At 40.7% G+C, this 23,358-nt stretch overlaps 1 protein-coding gene across 2 annotated transcripts; it reads right to left on the reverse strand.

Annotated features, from left to right (window-relative positions):
• Window positions 1–11,455: 11,455 nt before the first annotated feature.
• zp4.2 (zona pellucida glycoprotein 4, gene 2) lies at window positions 11,456–19,173 on the reverse strand. 2 transcript variants are annotated; one of them, XM_002939869.5, is made up of 9 exons: window positions 18,887–19,171; window positions 17,140–17,261; window positions 16,710–16,809; window positions 15,810–15,965; window positions 15,529–15,713; window positions 14,743–14,840; window positions 13,885–14,006; window positions 13,026–13,115; window positions 11,456–11,890 (listed from the first exon to the last, which is right to left on the reverse strand). In XM_002939869.5, the coding sequence occupies exons 1-9, from the start codon at window positions 19,077–19,079 to the stop codon at window positions 11,736–11,738; spliced, it is 1,221 nt and encodes a 406-aa protein (XP_002939915.2). In that variant the 5' UTR covers window positions 19,080–19,171; the 3' UTR covers window positions 11,456–11,735. The 2 variants fall into 2 exon arrangements, with proteins under 2 accessions (XP_002939915.2, XP_004912309.2); XM_004912252.4 differs by lacking the exon at window positions 13,026–13,115 and having other exon boundaries at window positions 18,887–19,173.
• Window positions 19,174–23,358: the final 4,185 nt, after the last annotated feature.

A 23,358-nucleotide genomic window follows, 5' to 3' on the forward strand; every position in this document is an offset into this window, starting at 1 on the left:
CAAGTGACATGCTGGTGTTGGTGATTACTGAATCTGCAGTGTATAGGCAGCCTTGTTTAATTTTGTCTTGATATTCACAGTCATTTTGGTCACATGATGCCAATGAAACAAATTGGGTCTATTTTAGTGTAGAGAATTGAAACAGACTGTAGTTATGAGTTGGGTTGCTGACCTTATCTATATTTCTTATCTTATAATTATCTATATTTTACTCCTTTAAACATAGTGTTACTTCTATTTTCCAGCAACAACTCTGTCAGTGGGTTGTGGATAAGGCAGTTACAGGTTGGGTTGGGTTGCAGTTCCGAGAGGGTAAAAATGCTGGTTGCAAGCAGTGGGTCTAGGTTTCAAAAATTGGTTCTGCGTAGGACTCTACTGTCATATACATTGAAAGAATTAACACCTGCTTTAATGGGAATCATGGTGTCATTGTGACTGGATCACACTTTTTTCACCAATGTGAGTTTCAGCTACCTGTATAGTTCAATGGAACCATTCTGAATGGGTGTTTGTGAATGTATTTCCCCTAAGGGTTAAAATGCCAGGGAATTCCCTCCCTTACTACATACTGTAAATCATGACCTGGATGAATAGAAATCTTCATAGCCAGATCAAAAGCAAGTGACGTACTAGCCAAAATAGAGCTAATTTCAGAGGTTGATATAAATAGGTCATAATTATATAGGTGATTCACCTTGACCTAGTTTAATCACCAGATAATTATTGACCAAATGTACTGGCAGATGCCTTTAACATGACTAAATCATAACTCACAAGGAAATGTAGCTAGAAGTAACACATTGTACTAGTGCTTATCAGAATTCTGAATACAGGGGTCATCTGGGTACAGAGATGAAGGAACAATTAAAAAAAGAATGTGTGGTGGGAGGGAATTTTAGGAAATCAACATGACTTTTTGCAGGGCAGATTTCAGGCCAAGGCTCAAAGCTGGTTGAAGTGACCAGGAGTATCCTATGGTAAAAACACTTTCCCTCAAATATTTGCAGGAATTTACAGAATAAAGGTGGCATTACACTATCAGATTTAAGATGAAGATTTGGGTACTTTAGACCAATTCAGCAGCATAACTGCCTGTGTATGGGCACCCCTGAGGGGCCTTCCCAACCAATATCTGCCCTAAAATTGGCCAGATATCGGTCAGGCAGGTTTGAATTTAACTTTGGATAGGGGACCACATGGGCTTATTGATGCGGGCCTTGTTCTGACAGGTCCTATTCCCTGTTCTGGCCTAACGATTGGATTACTTTGATATCGCCAACCTTAGGTGGCATAATATTGGTGGAAAGATCTGCTTAATTGGCGACCTCGCCAAATAAGAGCATCTTATAGTGTATGGCCCTTAAGTTTTCGTGTTTTTTTTTTTCCCAAAGGGTATTTTATCAGTGAAACTGACGTAGCACATGTACCAATGCCTGACATTAAACAAGGTCACTTAACAGCACCAAGAAAAGTTAAAGCTCTAAGCCGTCACAAAGAGAGCTAATAATCCAATGCAGCTCAACAGCATGAGCTCTGACACTAATACACAGAGCTCTGTTGTGAATAAACAACATGTATGTCCCACTCAGAGCCCACTCACTCTGAAGCCATCAACATACAAGTGCCTCCATTTCCGCTATCCTAATTATCCTTGTGCCAAGCTTCGTATGATTAATCAGAAGATACATTTTCATAAACAGGCCTGCTATTACCCACATAACGGACTACACACCTTATATAAAGTGGAACTTCGGAAAGTTCTAACAGAATCCAAGATGGCGAGCTCCTGTGGCAACTCTAAAGACCCATATCATTTCTACTATAGAGATGCTGAAACCTTTGGCTAGTGCAGTCAGTTTAATATATAAAATATGGCATTTCTAGCCACATTTTAGGGTTTAGTTCTCCTCAGACACAATTTCTGAATTATACTGAATTGTTTTTGTTTGATGACTGTATTCTGCTGATACTACAGTATGCTAAGCTAGGACAAATGATCTTATATACAAACACACTTTTGTAAAAGGACATCTTGTGACTTGACATGTGGTTGAATTTTTGTGGCTTGGTTTGTAAATTTTCATAGCATTAACCATTTTTGCTTATACTGAGAATCTAGGAAATCTCATTGTCAATAATTCTTGCATTTTATGTTTGTGTTGTGGCAAAGATTTACTGAAACACATATTAGAACTCACTACAGGGACTGACTATACTTCTACCCCCTTCCCTTATACAGTGGTGTGAAAAACTATTTGCCCCCTTCGTGATTTCTTATTCTTTTGCATGTTTGTCACACAAAATGTTTCTGATCATCAAACACATTTAACTATTAGTCAAAGATAACACAAGTAAACACAAAATGCAGTTTTTAAATGAGGGTTTTTATTATTTAGGGAGAAAAAAAATCCAAACCTACATGGCCCTGTGTGAAAAAGTAATTGCCCCCTGAACCTAATAACTGGTTGGGCCACCCTTAGCAGCAATAACTGCAATCAAGCGTTTGCGATAACTTGCAACGAGTCTTTTACAGCGCTCTGGAGGAATTTTGGCCCACTCATCTTTGCAGAATTGTTGTAATTCAGCTTTATTTGAGGGTTTTCTAGCATGAACCGCCTTTTTAAGGTCATGCCACAACATCTCAATAGGATTCAGGTCAGGACTTTGACTAGGCTACTCCAAAGTCTTCATTTTGTTTTCCTTCAGCCATTCAGAGGTGGATTTGCTGGTGTGTTTTGGGTCATTGTCCTGCTGCAACACCCAAGATCGCTTCAGCTTGAGTTGACGAACAGATGGCCGGACATTCTCCTTCAGGATTTTTTGGTAGACAGTAGAATTCATGATTCCATCTATCACAGCAAGCCTTCCAGGTCCTGAAGCAGCAAAACAACTCCAGACCATCACACTACCACCACCATGTTTTACTGTTGGTATGATGTTCTTTTTCTGAAATACTGTGTTACTTTTACGCCAAATGTAACGGGACACGCACCTTCCAAAAAGTTTTGTCTCGTCGGTCCACAAGGTATTTTCCCAAAAGTCTTGGCAATCATTGAGATGTTTTTTAGCAAAATTGAGACGAGCCTTAATGTTCTTTTTGCTTAAAAGTGGTTTGCGCCTTGGAAATCTGCCATGCAGGCTGTTTTTGCCCAGTCTCTTTCTTATGGTGGAGTCGTGAACACTGACCTTAATTGAGGCAAGTGAGGCCTGCAGTTCTTTAGATGTTGTCCTGGGGTCTATTGTGGCCTCTCGGATGAGTTGTCTCTGCGCTCTTGGGGTAATTTTGGTCGGCCGGCCACTCCTGGGAAGGTTCACCACTGTTCCATGTTTTTGCCATTTGTGGATAATGGCTCTCACTGTGGTTCGCTGGAGTCCCAAAGCTTTAGAAATGGCTTTATAACCTTTACCAGACTGATAGATCTCAATTACTTTTGTTCTCATTTGTTCCTCAATGTCTTTGGATCTTGGCATGATGTCTAGCTTTTGAGGTGCTTTTGGTCTACTTCTCTGTGTCAGGTAGCTCCTATTTAAGTGATTTCTTGATTGAAACAGGTGTGGCAGTAATCAGGCCTGGGGGTGACTACAGAAATTGAACTCAGGTGTGATAAACCACAGTTATTTTTTAACAAGGGGGGCAATCACTTTTTCACACAGGGCCATGTAGATTTGGAGTTTTTTTTCTCCCTTAATAACGTAAACCTTCATTTAAAAACTGCATTTTGTGTTCAATTATGTTATCTTTGACTAATAGTTAACGGTTTTTGATGAGCAGAAACATTTAAGTGTGACAAACATGCAAAAGAATAAGAAATTAGGAAGGGGGAAAATAGTTTTTCACACCACTGTATTCCCCACTGCGGGCATGGGGTAGAACGTAACGTGGGCTATATGGACATACAGTGGGCTATATGGGATATATGGGCATAACGAGGGATATATGGGCATAACGTGGCATATATGGGCATAACGTGGGATATATGGGCATAACGTGGGATATATGGGCATAACGTGGGATAAATGGAAATAACGTGGGATAAATGGAAATAACGTGGGACATATGGGCATAACGTGGGACATATGGGCATAACGTGGGACATATGGGCATAACGTGGGACATATGGGCATAACGTGGGACATATGGGCACAACGTGGGATATATGGGCATAATATGGGCATTGCATGGGATATATATGCATAACAAGGGATATATGGGCATAACATGGGATATATGGGATATATTGGCATAACAAGGGATATGTGGTCATAATATGGGATATATGGGCATAACATGGTATATATCGGATATATTGGCATAACATGGGATATATGGGCATAATGTGAGATATACGGGCGTAACGTGGGGTATATGGGCATAACGTGGGATATATGAGCATAATATGGGATATATCAGATATATGGCCATAACTTGGGATATATGGGCATGATATGGGATATATGGGCACAAGGTGGGATTTATGGGCACAATGTTGGATATATGGGCATAACATGGGATATATGGGCATTACATGGGATATACACTCACCAAAAGGATTATTTGGAACACCTGTTCAATTTCTCATTAATGCAATTATCTAATCAACCAATCACATGGCAGTTGCTTCAATGCATTTAGGGGTGTGGTCCTGGTCAAGACAATCTCCTGAACTCCAAACTGAATTTCAGAATGGGAAAGAAAGGTGATTTAAGCAATTTTGAGCGTGGCATGGTTGTTGGTGCCAGACGGGCCGGTCTGAGTATTTCACAATCTGCTCAGTTACTGGGATTTTCACGCACAACCATTTCTAGGGTTTACAAAGAATGGTGTGGAAAGGGAAAAACATCCAGTATGCGGCAGTCCTGTGGACGAAAATGCCTTGTTGATGCTAGAGGTCAGAGGAGAATGGGCCGACTGATTCAAGCTGATAGAAGAGCAACTTTGACTGAAATAACCACTCGTTACAACCGAGGTATGCAGCAAAGCATTTGTGAAGCCACACCACGCACAACCTTGAGGCGGATGGGCTACAACAACAGAAGACCCCACCGGGTACCACTCATCTCCACTACAAATAGGAAAAAAGAGGCTACAATTTGCACAAGCTCACCAAATTTGGACAGTTGAAGACTGAAAAAATGTTGCCTGGTCTGATGAGTCTCGATTTCTGTTGAGACATTCAAATGGTAGAGTCAGAATTTGGCGTAAACAGAATGAGAACATGGATCCATCATGCCTTGTTACCACTGTGCAGGCTGGTGGTGGTGTAATGGTGTGGGGGATGTTTTCTTGGCACACTTTAGGCCCCTTAGTGCTAATTGGGCATCGTTTAAATGCCACGGCCTACCTGAGCATTGTTTCTGACCATGTCCATCCCTTTATGACCACCATGTACCCATCCTCTGATGGCTACTTCCAGCAGGATAATGCACCATGTCACAAAGCTCGAATCATTTCAAATTGGTTTCTTGAACATGACAATGAGTTCACTGTACTAAAATGGCCCCCACAGTCACCAGATCTCAACCAAATAGAGCATCTTTGGGATGTGGTGGAACGGGAGCTTCGTGCCCTGGATGTACATCCCACAAGTCTCCATCAACTGCAAGATGCTATCCTATCAATATGGGCCAACATTTCTAAAGAATGCTTTCAGTACCTTGTTGAATCAATGCCACGTAGAATTAAGGCAGTTCTGAAGGTGAAAGGGGGTCAAACAGCGTATTAGTATGGTGTTCCTAATAATCCTTTTGGTGTGTGTACATACATACATAAAAAGTTACAATAATAACTACATTTTAGCCTCACAGAGCAATACTTTTTTGGTTACCGGGTCAGTGACCCCCATTTGAAAGCTGGAAAGAGGCAGAAGAGAAAGGCAAATTATTCAAGAACTATAAAAAAATTAATTAGGAAGACCAATTGCAAAGGTGCTAGGAATAGGCCATTGAGTTATCAGTTTTTGAATTAAAATTTTTCCCATGAGTAAAAAATGTTTCTGCTAAAACTTACAGTAATTATGGCTCAAAAACTTAAATGTTCTATATTTATTAGGAGCAAAAAAATCCAGAATTTTTTTTAGGGGCAGATTTATCAACATTTGGATTTTTCGTCCTTTAAGAGTTTTTTTGTAAACCACAACTAAATTCATATCCAAAAACTATGAATGTATAGTCATTTATTAAAAGATCCAAATGGAAAAACATGACATATGGATACACAATTGCAAGTGTAAAAAAACCTGAAAACCTCTAAACCATGAAGCAAAGAAAGAACTTCTAGTTGTGAAAAGGACACATACCAGTGACTTCTACATGATCTACAAAATCACATTTGTTTCCGCAATATAATCACATTTTGGTGCAAAAACCTTTGGCATGTAGAAGTCAATGGGAGTTTCCTAGGCAAAATTAAAGCTTTTTTTTCCATTCGAGTTTTTCAAGTTCTTTTTCAAGTTTGTAAACGTACAATTCAAGCTATTTTATTTAAGTTTATTTATTCAATCAAGTTTTTCATATTTGGATTTTTTAATAAATAAGCAAACTTTCTTCTGCTGAACTCCCCTTGTACATGAAGCAATGGTAATCACTGGTTAAATTGGGGATTAGTTTTAGTTTTAGAAACATCCCCACTGGTTTAGAAGCCCCACAAATGGATTTAAATCAGGGTTACCATTGGCTGAGACAGTAGGGGTCTGTCAGGAGCCCAGTCAAAAAAGGGGACCTGGACTGGCACAAAAGGAACATTTCTGCTAAAGGGGTGCAGATTTGGTGGGCTGGAGCAGATTGGGGCAAGGTTCTTCAGGATGACCAGGGAACCATGATGTATATATGGGCATATATGGTACCATTGGGGAGGTTGCAATTTCAACACATCCTCCTAAGATCAGATTACACTTGGTCTGTCCAATTTAAATATCTTGCCTGCTGATACCCCTACACAGCAGATGGATGAAGCTTCAGTAGGAAGTGGAGGACATGCAGTTTCATGTTAGACCCACTGGTTCATGCTTCATGCTCAAATGAACTGAATGATGCTTTTTGTCCATCCGGGCAGTAGGCACACTAGGGCTTGTGGTGAAGAGCAAGATCAAGTAGCACCCAAGGCCTTTGGGTCCAGGTGGCTGCACAATGGTTGTTCTTGAATTGCAACTCAGTTGTCACAGGATTGTGGGAGTTGTAGTTTAATAACAACTGGTCTGTTGCAGGTGGGAAGCTACTGAAATATAGGGAGTAAAACTGGGCTAATTACTAATGAAAGCCTGTTTTGGAAAGCAATAGTAATGTGCGGGCTGGCCCAGGATACACAGGTTTGGGCTGGCTAATCTCTTTTCTATTGGGTGGCAGGCTGAACTTGCGACTGACTCTTATTTATTTACTCACACCTGCCCCCTCCAGGGACATCATACAAGGAATTCATTATCACGACTTGCCTGGTCAGGGGCGGGTTGACAAAAAGTCATCACTAGGGAATATCCATTTTAACTTTTTAAAACTGAAGTTTATTTAAATGCTACATTTATTTATTTACTGTTATTTATATAGCACCGCCGCAGACATTATTCATCTTTCACATCAGTCCTTGCCCCAGAAAAACTTACAATCTAAGGTCGCTATCACATAGATACAAACACTATGGTCAATTTAGTCAAAAGCCAGTTAACCTGCAGAGTGTGGGAAAATGGAGTACCTAGACAAAACCCCTGTAGACATGGGAAGAACATACAAATGCAGATAGTGCCCCAGCTGGGATTGAACTCATAACCTCAGTGCTGCAAGGCAGACATGCTAAACAGTGCATGGAATTATATCTGATTGCCAGTGTTACTGATGGTGCCAGACTCACTGCTATTTCTGTGCAGCATTAGCCCCTGCATGGTATTGGTGAGTTTAGCTGATCAACCCTTTAGATATAGAACACTGCCCATAACTAACAGCTGCTGTGCTTTGGCTTTGCTCTTTCTCTCCATGGAGTTAACACCCACCATCATGTTGCCCCCACAGACTTACCTGACTGTGACTTAGTGAGTTAATTGCACACATTTTGGCACTAAGACATTAGATTAGTAGTGACATCTTGTGGTTGGTAGTATTTTTGTTTTTAGACATTGATTTTGGTTAATTGGAGAAAAATGACAGAAAAAAGACAGCACTGACAATTAATAAAATAATCCTTCTTACGCTTATCTGTCACCACCTGCACTTTATGCCACTGGTGACAAGGGGGTACAATACAGTGGGCTCTTGGGTCCAGCCCCCCCCCCTCCCTGTTCTCTGGGCTTCCCACCCCAGTCCAGTATCAGGCCTTTCATCTGTTATAACCTTTGACTGAAGCATCCCCCTGAAGTGGTAGATCCCTTTTATTAATCCACTACATTCTGCATATAAGGTTGAATTTTCTGGTTTATCTGCTCCCATGGCTGTTAGCTCAGGGGGGTGCACCTGGACTTCAGTTGTCTCCTTTTCACTGCCTTGCCTGGAGCAGAGACCTGAGCATTCCTGAAAGCTTATGTTTTATATTCTACTAAATTAGCAATAAAAGGTAGAACTTACATTATATTTTTTGGTTTTGATCTATGGCTAAGGATCCCCAATCTTTTATACCCACGAGCCACATTCAAATGTTTTGGAGAGCAACACAAGCATGAAAAAAGTTCCTGGAGGTGCCAATGAGAGCTATAATTGGCTATTTGATAGCCCCTATGTTGTCTGGAATCCTACAGAAAGCTGTTTGGCAATTACACTGGGTTTTTATGCAATCAACTCTTGCCTCCTAACCAGAAATACAAAATTACCAACCTGCCTTGAGGCCACTGAGAGCAACAGCCAAAGGGTTGGCGAGCAACATGTTGCTCACAAGCCACTGGTTGGGGATCACCAATCTTGACTCTCATCTGTAAGACTGACGCAATGAAAATATCAGCGAGTACAAATCTGTGTTACAATAACTGTGGCAAATAAAGAGGATTTTTGGGCAGTCCTTACGAGCCTCCATCAGACTAAAACTTTGCAAATGCACCGACACAAATTTACATAATACTTGTGTAGGGATCCCCAAGATTTGGGGCCCCTAGGATGGGTTCTCCTTAGACAGGCACTAGAGGGTGGCCTTAGGGAATTGGACACCTAAAAGTGGTCCTAGATGTTATTCTGCTGAAAGGGAGTTTCCCCTGCATTTCTCACCAGCAACCACTAGATGGGGTGCTGGGATATATAAAGGGATGCAGCCATGTGCTGGGAGACATTTTGTTAGTCCAGAGAGTGCTCAGGTAGTGTGCACCCCTGGCACAGTTAATAGATAGCAGTTTCTATATAAGAGGACATTCTAGGAGTGTCACGTAGGACACCAGAGGTTAGAATGGGCAGACATCGCCCCTCCAGGAGTGGTAGCGAGGTTAAGACCTCCCAGCATTACATCTGCTGGAGTGCAGGGACACCAGTGGCTAGGTAGGTGGACAAGGTCCCCATTAGTCCAGGAGGCCGGATCTGAGGGTGCCTGATGTGAGTACCGGTGTGGGTCCCTGTGGTGTAACGTCCTAGCGGAGTACCGGGGGAACTCTATGAGAGAGTGTCTCTGCCGAGAGCACCTAGAGGGGAGCATATGTCGGGAGTACCGTGGGGTATGCCAACAGGAGAAGGTTCTCAATGAGAAGTAAGGAGATATACCCTGCACTGTGTATAAATGATAAGCTGCTCCTGGAGAGGTTTCTGCCTAATAAACCGTGCATCTAGTTCACATACAATATTGTGTCTGCGTATCTGACTATCTGCCAAGCCCAGAGGACCACGACCAGGCTGGTAAGGAATAACCCCAGGGTGGGGTACATCTGCCAGGAGTACGTGGGTCTCAAGAGGGGCATAACTAATCTATTAAGTTCCCAGGGGGTGGATTATAGTTCCACAACACCATCCCTGGGTGGAGGCACGCCATTTAAGGGAGAATCCCTTGTAAACCCCCATAGTAAGCGGGGGCTCAGGACTCCTGTAGCGCCAAGTATAGTGCTCCACAAGGTAGTGCCACAGAATCTGCAAAAGTGGGCTACACTTGAATCACAAATATCTATAAGAAGATTAACTTTGCCAAGGCTAGAAGCCGAGGACTTCTGATCGTGTCCCTTGCTGGTTAATATAATGTTATCTTGTTTGCTTTAAGGTAGAGATTAGCTTTATTACAACAGAGCTGAGAGAGAGGAAACCAGGGGTGCTAAAATGGACCCCATCCTCATAGGCTATTAAAGGAGAAGGAAAGGCAAAGTCACTTGGGGGTGCCAAAAAGTTAGGCACCCCCAAGTGACTTCAATCGCTTACCTTGTACCCCGGGCTGGTGCCCCTGTTAGGAGAGAACAGCACCAGCCCGGGGTACCTGTATCGCTGCACGTGCATGTGCAGTAGAGTGAAAAGCTGAACATTAACAGAGAAGTCGGCTTTTCACTCTACTGCGCATGCGATTGTGCGGGACATTCGGCAGCAGCGCAAGTAGGAAGCGCTCTCTACAGCTACCCCGGGCTGGTGCAGTTTTCTCCTAACAGGGGCACCAGCCTGGGGTACAAGGTATGTGATTTAATTCACTTGGGGGGTGCCTAACATTTTGGCACCCCCAAGTGACTTTGCCTTTCCTTCTCCTTTAACTGTTGACCAAACCATACAGAATTTTTTTTTTTTTTAAAGGTAGATTTTATTTGTTTTACAAAAGTCATCAAGACAAAAAAAAATAAGAGCATGAATGTTGCTATACAGTTTGTTACAATAAATCAAGAACATCATATTGCGGTGTCGTCATTATTTCAGTGCATAGTAAAGTAATCTGTCGTTGGTGGCAAGCATGTTTATTCAGGGGGTATACGGGTATGGTTGGTGGTGGTCAATGTTGGGGTTACTGGCCCTCAGGGTTTGCGTTGTACCAGTCACTCCACACTTTCTCAAATTTGTCCATCGCTCCCCTTGTTTCATATGTGAGTTTAATGAGCGGGAGGGCGCTATCTACTAACTGCCTCCAGAAGTTCAGTGAAGGTAAGTTGTTCCCCATCCAGTGCATACAGCTCGAATTTTTAAATACATTTGTAACATGTTTGGATGTTTTAATTAAAAAAATAATTTGGGTTTCATTTGTAAAGGACTTTTGGTATACAGCGTTTTATGTATGGATTACAGGTCCCCTCAGAGTGCTGTGTTGGTTTATGGTCCCAGGCATCATTTATTTGGTTTCATTGAACAGGAGATCAATGGATCTCTGTGGCATTGAACATCACACACACAGACATAGCACAAATGTGTATACGCATGGGAATATATACACACCACAGAGGAAGGGTTTTGCACTGCTGGCCTTTTTTTTAGCAAATACAAATATATGTAAAAGTTCTAAACCCTGGCAAAATTCAGCAAGGGGACTGGCAGCACTTTGACCCTGGTTTGGTCGCTAAATTAACCTGTTAATGTCTAATAAATGCAAGCAAACAGATTTTTTTAAATCAGTTTATTTTTTTAAGTATTCATTTTTCTATTCAGCCTCTGCAAAAAGCAAATAACATGCTTACAAGGGGCAGTACATCCAATATCATTGGGGTGGCAAGATACATTTTTTTTTTTTTTTAAACCATCTTTCCAATGTTTTCAAGACTTTTTCTTTTATCATATTTCCAAGTAGATGGTGATTATGTGGAAGGAGTCTGAAGAGCCAGTTCTTATGGTTTCTACCATAAAATCTACAGAGTAGTGGAAGAGAAGAGAATTCAGTAGTTCTAGCTGATTGAACTTTCAGACACAGACTGAGATGTAGGTTGTTTTCTGAGAAGTCGCCAGAGTCCAATTGTCAGGATTACAAATGCAGTAACTCCAAGCACAATGGCTATCCTAATCCCTCGTTTGTCTAGTGGGCTCTTACTAACAGGAGAACCTGTAACAGAATAAAACAACACTTTGGTCTTCTGTATAATAAATATATATATATATATTATATATATATATATATATATATATATATATATAGGAACAAACGGAGCACACCCTATTAATATTCAAATGCCCAGGGTGCTTGCAAAAAAATGTATACAGCAAGACAGTGAGCCGCACACACAGGGACTTTGCTGAAAAAAATAATAAATTTATTTAAGAAAAGAAATCCAACGTTTCGAGCACCAACTGTGCTTTATATATAATACACACACACAGACACTATATGGCCAAAGGTATTTGGACACCTGTGTGTTCAACATCTCATTCCCAAACCAAGGGTATTAATATGAAGTCTGCTGCTATAACAGCCTATACTCTTCTGGGAGCTCTTTCCTATAGAGGTTAGGATCTTGGTTGTATGTGCTTCAAATCAGCCACAAGGGCATCAGTGTAGAAGTATAGCATGTCACTCTCCCCACAGAACTGGGCAACGCAGATATGTAGCCATAAATTTTTAAAATTAAAAAGTTATGTTTGCTTTACCTTTGTTACACTTTATTATCTTTCCTTGTCTTTGATAAAATCACACACAAACACAGCAGGCAGCAATGACAAATGTAAGCAAGCCTGTATAGCATTCTTTATAGCCACCTAGAACGCTATATTTATTCTGCAGAAAGCATTGCCATACCTGAGTTAAGAGCCCCAGAAGCTCTCAGTGGGCTTAAGACAGCAGCTGCCATTTAAAATAGCTTCCTGTTTGCAGTCTAGCTGTTAGAGCTCAGATCACACATTCCTAAGGGAGGGGGGAGCAGGAGAGAGGAAAGAGCTGCGCAGACTCTGGCCACAGGAATTAAGGATTTTTCTGAGAGAGGAAGTCTCCTGTGTTTTTTTTGATAGAGAGTGCTTATGGCTGTATTTACATAGACCTTTCTGATAAAACTTAGTTTTACCTTCTCCTTTAAGACAAAGGACAACTGATCTGGAAATTTGTTGTAAATCTGGGTCAGTGTGTGGTTGTCCTGGTTTTTCATACTGATTATATGCAGGGTCTCTGTGAAGGTTGCCATTTTGTTTCTCCTTACCCATACTTCATAAAGCTTTTACATGTGGGAGAAAAAAAAATAAAGGTATACCTGGAGAGACATCAACTGGGAGGAAAACAACCCCTTTGGAGGATACCAGCTTGGTACCATTCATAGGAACACCATTAGGAGATAGTCTTTCTAAATAAAAAGGAATTTTATGTAATTGCAAGTCTTATTTAAAGTTAAAGGGATACGGATACTAAACTAATGGTAGAGATCAAATTGTGACATTAAAATAATGCACACTATTGGTATTTTACATTTTTTTTTATCTTTTGCTCTGTAGTGTGTCAGACTGGTGGACATCACAAAAGCAAGGTACAGTAAATGTTTGAACTATAAAAATAAGGCATATCATAGGAATCATGCATATCTCTGGTACAGATGCATCCTCTCCTTTGGTACAGCTTGTCATGGTTGTTCCTTCAATAACATTACACTGAGTTTACTACTGAAAAGGTAAATTTTTTTTCATATAGTATACACAACAGAGAAGCCAGTGTTAAAGGAGCTACCCTGTAGTAGCAAAGAAGGCTTAAGGTGGCCATACCAGGCCGATACTAGCTGCCGATATTGGTCCCTTAGATTCAGCAGCTTATCGGCCCGTGTAGGGGCACTAATGAGGGGCCTCCCTGACTGACATCTGGCCTGAATTCTGGCCAGGTTGGCATTGAGTCGGACCCTGCATCAACGGACACCTATACCTGTTGTTCTAATTCGATCATTTGGCCCCAGGGCCAATGACCTATTTAGCCCGATATTGCCCACCTGTAGGTGTGGATATCGGGAGAAGATCTGCTCGTTTGGTGACCTCGCCAAGTCACCATATCTTAGCGTGTATTGCCTCCTTTAGCTGTGGTCCTTAAGTGGGAGAGTGGGGAGAAAAAAGAAAAAAAAAAAAACTTACCTTTAGTAATTGTCATGTGTAACCTCAGTGGATTCTCATACATGGAGGAAGTGAGGGTTGGAAGAGAGAGTGCATGTTCATTAACCAGGTCAGTGGAAGGAACATGGCACTTGATGTGCAGCCTATGCACAGAAACAACAGTTTTTCAAATAAGAATATTAGCAGTGAATCATCTGATATAAAGTAAAATAGATATTGATTGGCTACTTAACCTTTACTTTTAGTCTGTTTTAGAAAGAAGTATGTTACACAGGTCTTGGGAGACCTATCCATAGAGATCTATCCATAATTTGGATCTCCATACCTTAAGTCTAGTAATAAATCATTTAAACATTAGTTAAACCCAATAGGATTATTTTGCCTCAAATAAGAAATATTTATATCTTAGTTGGGATCAAATACAAATTTTAAAAATAGGAGTTATTAGCTTAAAATGGAGTCTATTAGAGGCCTTCCCATAATTCAGAGCTTTATGGATAACAGGTTTTCCAGATAATGGATCCCATACCTGTATTTTAGTTGTTTGCCCAGGTTTCACTGTATGGTTTAATAATACAGTTTCTCACAGCCTAACAGAAGCAGGTTCCAAAGCATTATGGGAAAGAGATATGTAAGGCTGTTATCACATTTAATAGCAATATGGCCAGTATTTACCCTTGACCATTAACCCATGACAATCAAAAATGTACTTTGCTTTTTTTATCAGCTTTTATTGCCCTAGTATGGGAAAAAATATTTTGCCCATGTTACTTTGGAACGTTTAAATCTGTAAATGTAATGCGTTACGCACATTTTTGCATAAAGGCCAGCATGAGCTTGTGGAGCATTGAATGAAAAAAATGTAAAAGGACTTCTTACCGCAAAGTTCTGTCAGTGGAAAGGAGGACATCTATTGGGTTTGTCATATCAGTTTCCAGAATCAGATTGTTTGCATAAATCACTGTGTTTCCCATTTCCTGTAAGTTAGGATACAATACAGTAGCACCACACAAACTGCAGCATTCCACATGTAAAGCCAGAATACAAGGTGCTGTGACATAACCAGATGTTTCTGGGCCCCAGAGAAAATTCAATTTATAGGTTTGCTGACCTATCAACAACATATATAGAAATTTGTCATTCATTAGGGCCTCACTGGGCCCTCCACACTCCTGCCCCCACCTGCAACCACAGTGTCCGCTTCCTCTGTAGCTACACCCCTAGTGCTGTGCTTTAATCAGTATCTTAAAGTGGAATATAAATCATCATTATTACAGTAGAGCCCTGATTTTTTGTTTCCCAGGGGACTGTAAAAACAGCATAAATTCTGGGAAAATGTATCTTGGGGGGGAAAAAAAAAATTGCAGTTTACCTGAATGGGATTGCAGAAAAATGGCCATGTAAACGTAAAATCCCACAACATAAAATTGGGGTTTTGCTGTATGTATACCAGCCGTACATTGCACACGTGGGCTGACAGGGTCTTCAGTGGATAGGATTTTGTCATTGTAGCATATAGGGTCACACTCAACAGTAACTCTGACATACAAGCCAGCTATGGCCAATGGATATCAGGAATTATTTTCACAGCAACCTTAACCTAATAAGTCAAATAATTTCAAAAACATTACCAAAACGAAACATATACTCAACACCCTCACTTACCCGGACTATTGAACCACAAGATGAAAGAGGAAACTGGAAAAGGATAAAAGTATTGGTTTTCACCACAGGCTTGCAGGCAGCACCTTGTCCTTTCATTAAGTAGACAGAGTCCATATTGAGGGGTGGTAGGGTGATATCTTTCGACAAAGCAACAGAGAATTGTCCTTGGGTACACTGCACAGTCACTAGATGTAAACAGAGCACGTGGGGTATAAACATAAGTAACTGCAGATATTATTACACACATTTATGCCGCAAAAAGCAAAGACAAAGTCACATACCTTTTCCTCCATAATAACAAGGGATATTTTTGTCAGTTGCATCAAAGCAGCACTGCTGTTTCTGACAGTCATCTTGGGAGATAGGATGATCGGAACAAGAAATTCGCTCTCTCTTTTGGACAGCAGAACACTGGTCAGAAGCCAATGTCTTAAGAGCTGCAAAAATATCAATAGGAGGCTTAAATCTGATGATAGCGACTGATCGGAAGGAAAGTCAATAAACTCAATAACTCAACAGACTCTAGAGCAAATAGGGAGGGCAAGTGGAAAGAAGGGGCTGAAGGAAAAAAAACCTTCTAATCCCTAAAAGCATGGGAACCTATAGTGTGAATTTTTAAGCATGATAACCCCCTCAATTATTTGTTCCTTATTTACAGATCAGTGTCAGTGCTTAGTCACTCAGTTGCCCAAGCACCTTCTGCATCCTTTCTCCTCCCTTAAGTCTTCATTTACTCTAGTCTTCTGCCTGCATGCAATGCCCTGCTGCATCCTTCCTTGGCGATAAGTCCTTCACCATAAATGCTCGCCCCCCTCGTCCTAGCTCAGACCCTATCTCCCAGGATTGCGGATATGGGATTAGAGTTTGGGCTAGGTTGAGCAAGGTTGAGAATGATAAAGAAGGGAGAATTAAGGAGCGCTGAGCACTTTCACATCTCTTTCCATCCCTAAACAATGCATCATCCCCCTCCCCTTATCTCTCACACAGTCCCAGTGCGTCACTCCTCTATTGCCCCATAAATAAAGAGCAGAATTCTGGTAGTAACATTGGATGGATCCTTGTATCGTACTCTCTGTCCCTTGCATTTAAAAGACATGATCTGTACATACATAGCATAGTGTAAGCTATTGGATATACCACCTTTAAAAATAAATGATATAATATATCCTTTCCAAAGTTACCTTGCAAGGTGGGGCATCTGAGCTCCTCAATCTTCGGGGAAAGCCACTTTCCAGAAGAATATCTTTTTTCAATGGAAATGGTCATTACATGGTCATAGATCTTAAAGAAGAATGAGGAAAAATTGAATACAGGAAGGACAATTATTATACCCTTGTGTTGAACAGAAACAAAAAAATCCTACATATAAAAATTTACCCTATTTTAATGTATGACATGTACAGGTATAAAGCACTGGTGCTGCAGCAAATTACCAGAATTGAAAGTTTATATATAAATATGAGAGGGTGATTGCTGAATTTCTATGCTGTAAGCCATAGACAATAGCAGTTGGACAGTACATGAAGATTGAGCTGCCCTCTTTTCAGCAGTGTTCTAGTTCTAGAACAGAATTCATCATCTTTGTGCTTGAAGTTTAGAGACAGAACTCACCTGCTGATGAACATAACATCCATCATATTCAGCACTGAGAGCAACTGAACCATCCCAGTTTGTACTGATCCATACCCCACAGTCGCTGCTGTTGGACAACTCCACAGGGATCCCTAGCTTGTCTTCAGGAAACAAACATTTATAAGTATTATGGAACTACAATATGCTTGTGTTTTAAAGCAGGGCTTACATTATTTCATAACAATACACATGAGCCATAAATATACTTTAAATTGTACCCCTATAACTGGTGCTTAGTGATGTACTTTGTGTCACATGACTTATTGAAAAATGTGCTTTATAAAAATAATATAATAATTAGAATTCACCATGGAAATCCTTGGGTGACTTCTAATATTCCTATAGTTTCAATATAAGGTACTTTCTCTATATACACAAGTTACAATTAGCTGTAGGACAGACAAAAGGACGTATTTATAAAACCGGCAAGAGGCTCTTGTGAATATGACATACTTTTTACATTGCTTTTACTCCATTCATGTTTCTTACTCTAGTTTTGAGAAATGAAGTAACTGATATCTTTAATCTGCAACAGCTTGACGGAGAATTCACCAAAGTGGTGTAAATTGAAGCTGGAGTAAGAAATACTGGAGTTACAAGAAAATCAAATGCACAAAATCTTTTTTGTGAACACAAGTTCAGGTATGGGATCCTGGAAACTCATTATGCAATGGGCAATCTCCCATAGAGTCCATTTTCAGTAAATAATTCAAACCTTTAAAAAAAATTCTCTGAAATTCAGGTAAGGGACCTATTATCCAAAATTCTCGGGACCTGGGGTTTTTCTGATATGGAGATCCAAATTACGGAAAGATAACTTAAGTCTAATAAAAATCATTTAAAGATTAAATAAACCCATCGGATTGTTTTGCCTCCAATAAGGAATAATTATATCTTAGTTGGGATCAAGTACAATGTTCTGTTTTATTATTACAGAGAAAAAGGAAATCATTTTTAAACATTAGAATTGCTCATAATGCAGACTATGGGAGATGGCCTTTCCGTAATTTGTAACTTTCTGGATAACGGGTTTCCAGATAAAGGATCCCATACCTGTAATAAAACATTACCTTGTACTTGATGGGTTCATCTATTTTAATGATTTTCAGCAGATTTAAGGGATGGTGATCCAAATCAGAAAAGAACTATCTGGAACATTCCAGATAATAGAGCCTATACCTGTACCAAATGTATCCATACAAATCTAGAGACTATTTACATTTAGATTAAGTTGCTTTTTTGCATTATCTCCCCCCCCCCCTCAGTGTTACATCCATCTAAAGGCTGCGTATGGGAAAACAGTTGTTTTTCCTTATTTGTTCATATTTAACATATGACTTTAAAGTGCATTTATCACCCCCATATTGTTTTCCCCACCAGAGAGGTGTGCTGCTAGAGCCTGCAATCCAGTTAGGATGAAATTATAGTTTTTCTAGAAAAAATAAATAGCCCCTGCCAGTATTAGGCTCCCCGTGCCACACAAATATAGCAGCCGTCTCATAGAAGAACTTGGGGGATCAGATAGGGAATGTAAAAGCATCAGGCAAACACTTTTAAGCAAAATTATAAATAACATGCAAAGACAATGCTATGAGAGATTTCTTTCTGGTATCGGTATCTTTTTAAGATTTTGCGTTATACAAGTTAACCCTTTTAGCAGGTTGCAGTTCTCCATTTTAAGGTTGCACATATAATATTGAACATTATGTGGAAGAAAGTCACTTACCTAAAGCAGTGAGTCTCACATGAAGATCCTTCCAGGGGGCAACAGGAATATTGTACTGCAGACTCTGCGTTCCACAATCCAGCCTAGGATGACTAAGTGGGTTAACCTTCCAAATCCCTATTTGGGCGCAACAGACAGCGCCACTATTAATCAAAATCAGCCATACGCCTATTCCAAACCACCCCCCTCCCATACCTACAAATCCTATGGAACTAACACAAACTAGCAGCTTCCATTAAGCTGCCGCCTCACCCCTTTAAAATCAGGATCCTATAATCTGCACATGTTAAATGGCTAATTTCATTTAGATGCATGCTACTAGGCTGCACTAATTACATTACAACACACACCTTAATTAATTTTCAATTATATATTTAGCATGTGGGAAGAAGTGCTTGTACTAATGAGTGATTGTTTCTGTGCTTTCCACCACAGGGAAGTGCAGAAACAAATACACTTTTATTCTTCCTAATGTGCTCACACTCACACAGGCGCATGTAAGTTCCAAACCCAGGTGGAAAGCAACATGATATATCCCACCTGCATTTAGCGCATTAGGAAGAACAGGATGCATTCCTTCCTGCACTTCCCTGTGATAGAACACAGGAATGCACCGCAGGGAAATTCAGGTAGGAATGCTTGTACAAGCCTGGGTACAGGCACACACAGCATATTTCTGCCCAAACTGCGTACCCTCAGATATGGTAAATTACTTTTTGCAGGAAAAAAAATATCCCCCACAATTGCTGGGTACTTCTAGGTCTTCTGGGGCAGCAGCACTGCACTCAGTTATCACATATCATTTTTAATTATAGGATTATAGGACATTCTCCTCTGGTTCACTGAGGCTACAATGTTATTGTTACTTTTTATTACGTTCTTTCTATTCAGGCCCTCTCCTATTCATCTTCCAGTCTCTCATTCAAACCACTGCTTAGTTGCTAGAGTAAATTGGACCATAGCAACCAGACAACTGCTGAAATTCCAACTGGAGAACTGCTAAAAAGTTTGACGTATTTCCATCAATAAATATTTTTTTTCTAAGTCCTGTGAGTGCGGCATCTGATTTGAACTATATATATATATATAACATGGTTAACCTAAATTAATTGGGGTGCCAATTTATTAGGAATTCCCCCTCCAGTGAGCATAAAAATCAACTTATTTCACCAGCTGATTCAAAAATACTATCCAGCTCAGGGCACTGGGATGTGGAATGAGGCACACCATTTTCTTTCATCATCCAGGGATTTATGCTTCTTTTCACCAGCTCAAGAACTACTAGTAAATCACAATATTACCTTTATTAATGGTACAAAAAGTGATCCTGACAGCCACCCAGATAATGTAGCCACATTATTGCATTGGACCCAGTGTCTGCAGAGGATCCTTTGCTTATTACCCTTTGTTTATCATACTGATGGGAATACTGGTGTGCGGGGAGGATATTCCTATCTTACAGTACTGATAGAATCTTCACACTAGGGCCTTTTTTTTTTTTTTTTATTAAACTGCATTTATTAGATGAATCTGCATTTCATGATTCAGTTGCTCACTATACAGCCAGATATATTTGACTTGCAACCAAATAAAGTGTTTCATGCTTTGCATTTCTGTTCCTTCTATAGTACTAAATAGATATTGCATTTAATATTTTCAAGGAATTTGGGTCAGCACATTCAGCATATTCAAGTATGAGTAACAAGGCTGCTTTGACAGAGACATCAGTAATCAATGCTATCAAGGGTATTATTTTCAGTTCTTTCATTATTTTAGGCCATACCCACCCTTCTTCTTCCCTCCCCTATTACTTTATAGCAATGATCCCCAACCAGTGGCTTGGGAGTAACATGTTGCTCACCAACCCTTTGGATGTTGCTCCCAGTGGCCTCAAAGCAGTTGCTTATTTTTGAACTTCTGGTTAGGAGGCAAGTTTTAGTTGCATAAAAACCCAGTGTAATTGCCAAACAGAGCCTTCTGTAGGCCTCCAGTCAACATAGGGGCTATCAAATAGCCAATTATAGCTCTTATTGGCACCTCCAGGAACTTTTTCATGCTTGTGTTGCTCTCCAAAACTTTTTCCATTTGAATTTGGTTCAGGGGTATAAAAGGTTGGGGATCCTTGCTTTAGAGTGATCAATCAAAAGGAAAAAATCATGCTACCAATAATGTAATGACACAAATACACTAAATAAAGAGTGATAATAAATATATAGAATGTAGCCTGCGGAACAGTCTAATTGCATGAAATATGACACCAATATATGATCAAGGGTTGGGCACCCAGAAGGCACACAGGTACAGGATGCAACAAAACAGTTGCAGATATTATGTTACATTACTAGCACTCCCCAAGAGAATGCACTTGTTGTTTAAAAATAATGGAAGAGCAACAGGTTACATATCCCTGCATAACATCCCTTTACCTATATACAGGCATTTACATTGTTGTTCTTTATAAAAACCAAGCCTGGCTTTGCCCAGAATGCAGGTTTACAGAAGCCTATAGATTCAGTCCAGCCCCTTTAACAACATCTTTGCTTGTTGATTACTTTATTCATCCATCTACTCCTAGGGGCACATTAACTAATCCACGAACGTCCGAAAAGCATCCGAATGCGTTTTTTTCATAATGATCGGTATTTTGCGATTTTTTCATAAATTGTCGCAACTGTTTCGTAGCGTTACGACTTGCGCGGATTGTCGCGACTTTTTCGTAGCCGTCGTGCTGAGTACAAAAGTTTCGGATTCATTCAAGCTTCAGTATTGTGACTTTCCTTGGGCCAGGTTGGAGCTGCAGAGTGCCATTGAGCCCTATGGGAGACTTTCCTTGGGCCAGGTTGGAGCTGCAGAGTGCCATTGAGCCCTATGGGAGACTTTCCTTGGGCCAGGTTGGAGTTGCAGAGTGCCATTGAGCCCTATGGGAGACTTACCTTGGGCCGGGTTGGAGCTGCAGAGTGTCATTGAGCCCTATGGGAGATTTTCCTTTGGCCAGGTTGGAGCTGCAGAGTGCCATTGAGCCCTATGGGAGATTTTCCTTTGGCCAGGTTGGAGCTGCAGAGTGCCATTGAGCCCTATGGGAGATTTTCCTTTGGTCAGGTTGGAGCTGCAGAGTGCCATTGAGCCCTATGGGAGACTTTCCTTGGGTCGGGTTGGAGCTGCAGAGTGCCATTGAGCCCAATGGGAGGCTTCCAAAATCATGTAAAGTCTGAAAGTTTTGCCCGCCATTTACGAGCGCTCAATACGAAAAAGTCGCAACAACATACGAGCAAATCGTAACGGCTACGAAAAAATCGCGACAATTCGCGCAAGTCAAAATGGCTACGAAAAAGTTGCGACAATTTACGAAAAAGTCGTAACGGCGACGAAAAAGTCGCAAAATGCTTGTTTCCAATCCGAATTTTTCCCATTCGGATTCGTGGATTAGTAAATCAGCCCCTTAGTGTCACTCACTGTCACCTAAACACTCCATTCTTGGCAAGATCCTGACTCATTTGTAAGCCTGGTCCTACTACTCACTGGTTTGTTATTTGTATTCATCTACACATTAGTTCATAACAAGGTTAAACATACTAAAGATATTGTCCTACATGCAATAGTTTCCCAAGAGTATCCAGAACAAGAAATAAGAGTTTACCAATATTTTCCAGATTATTGTTCAGGTTGGACTATCTCATCCACTGCATTACTCTCACCCTGACAGCTTGGGAACCTACACTTTATACCCTCAAATACCGAGTCTCTTGGGTGTTATTAAAGGTGTTACCTCCTCTCCTTATCAACTTTGGTCTGTGAGAGTGACCATGGAAAAGTTGCTCTTCTTCTTCCACTCCTGCACCACCTATCCGGTAAAGAAGGATCGGCAGGACTGTGAACTCACAATTTAATTTTCTTATTTGTTCAACATAAATTGACATCCATGTGTTATTGCTCTAATATCAGGCTTCTTGTGCAATCATTTTTTGTTTTTAGCATATTAATATATGTCATCTGGGATTAAAAGCATAAATTGTACTATAGAGCAGCACTGAGACCTCTGTTTGTACTTGATTTTTACACACCTGTTTGGAAGATTGATCATTGAGTGCCTGTTATTTATTCATATGGTTGGTTCTGCTCCCCTCCCCACCATGGTGAGCTTCTGACTTACCCTTTGATCACTTTCACCTTAAGGCTGATGGCAGATGTGGCGTGATATTTTCGGCAAGCAGAAAAACGCTTGGTGAAAATACAGCCCTACGCCTGCTACTTGTGCCTGCACCCGAATGAATGGAATATGCTCGGGTGCAGGCACATGTAGCCGATATACGCATGAAAACGCGAGACACTGCATTCTCTTGCGTTTTCACGCGTATATCGGCTACATGTGCCTGCACCCGAGTGTATTCCATTCATAAGGATGCAGGCACAAGTAGCAGGCGTAGGGCTGAATTTTCGCCAAGCGTTTTTCCGCTTGCCGAAAATATCAGCCC

This window comes from Xenopus tropicalis, chromosome 2, assembly GCF_000004195.4.
Source record: "Xenopus tropicalis strain Nigerian chromosome 2, UCB_Xtro_10.0, whole genome shotgun sequence".
NCBI lineage: Eukaryota > Metazoa > Chordata > Amphibia > Anura > Pipidae > Xenopus > Xenopus tropicalis.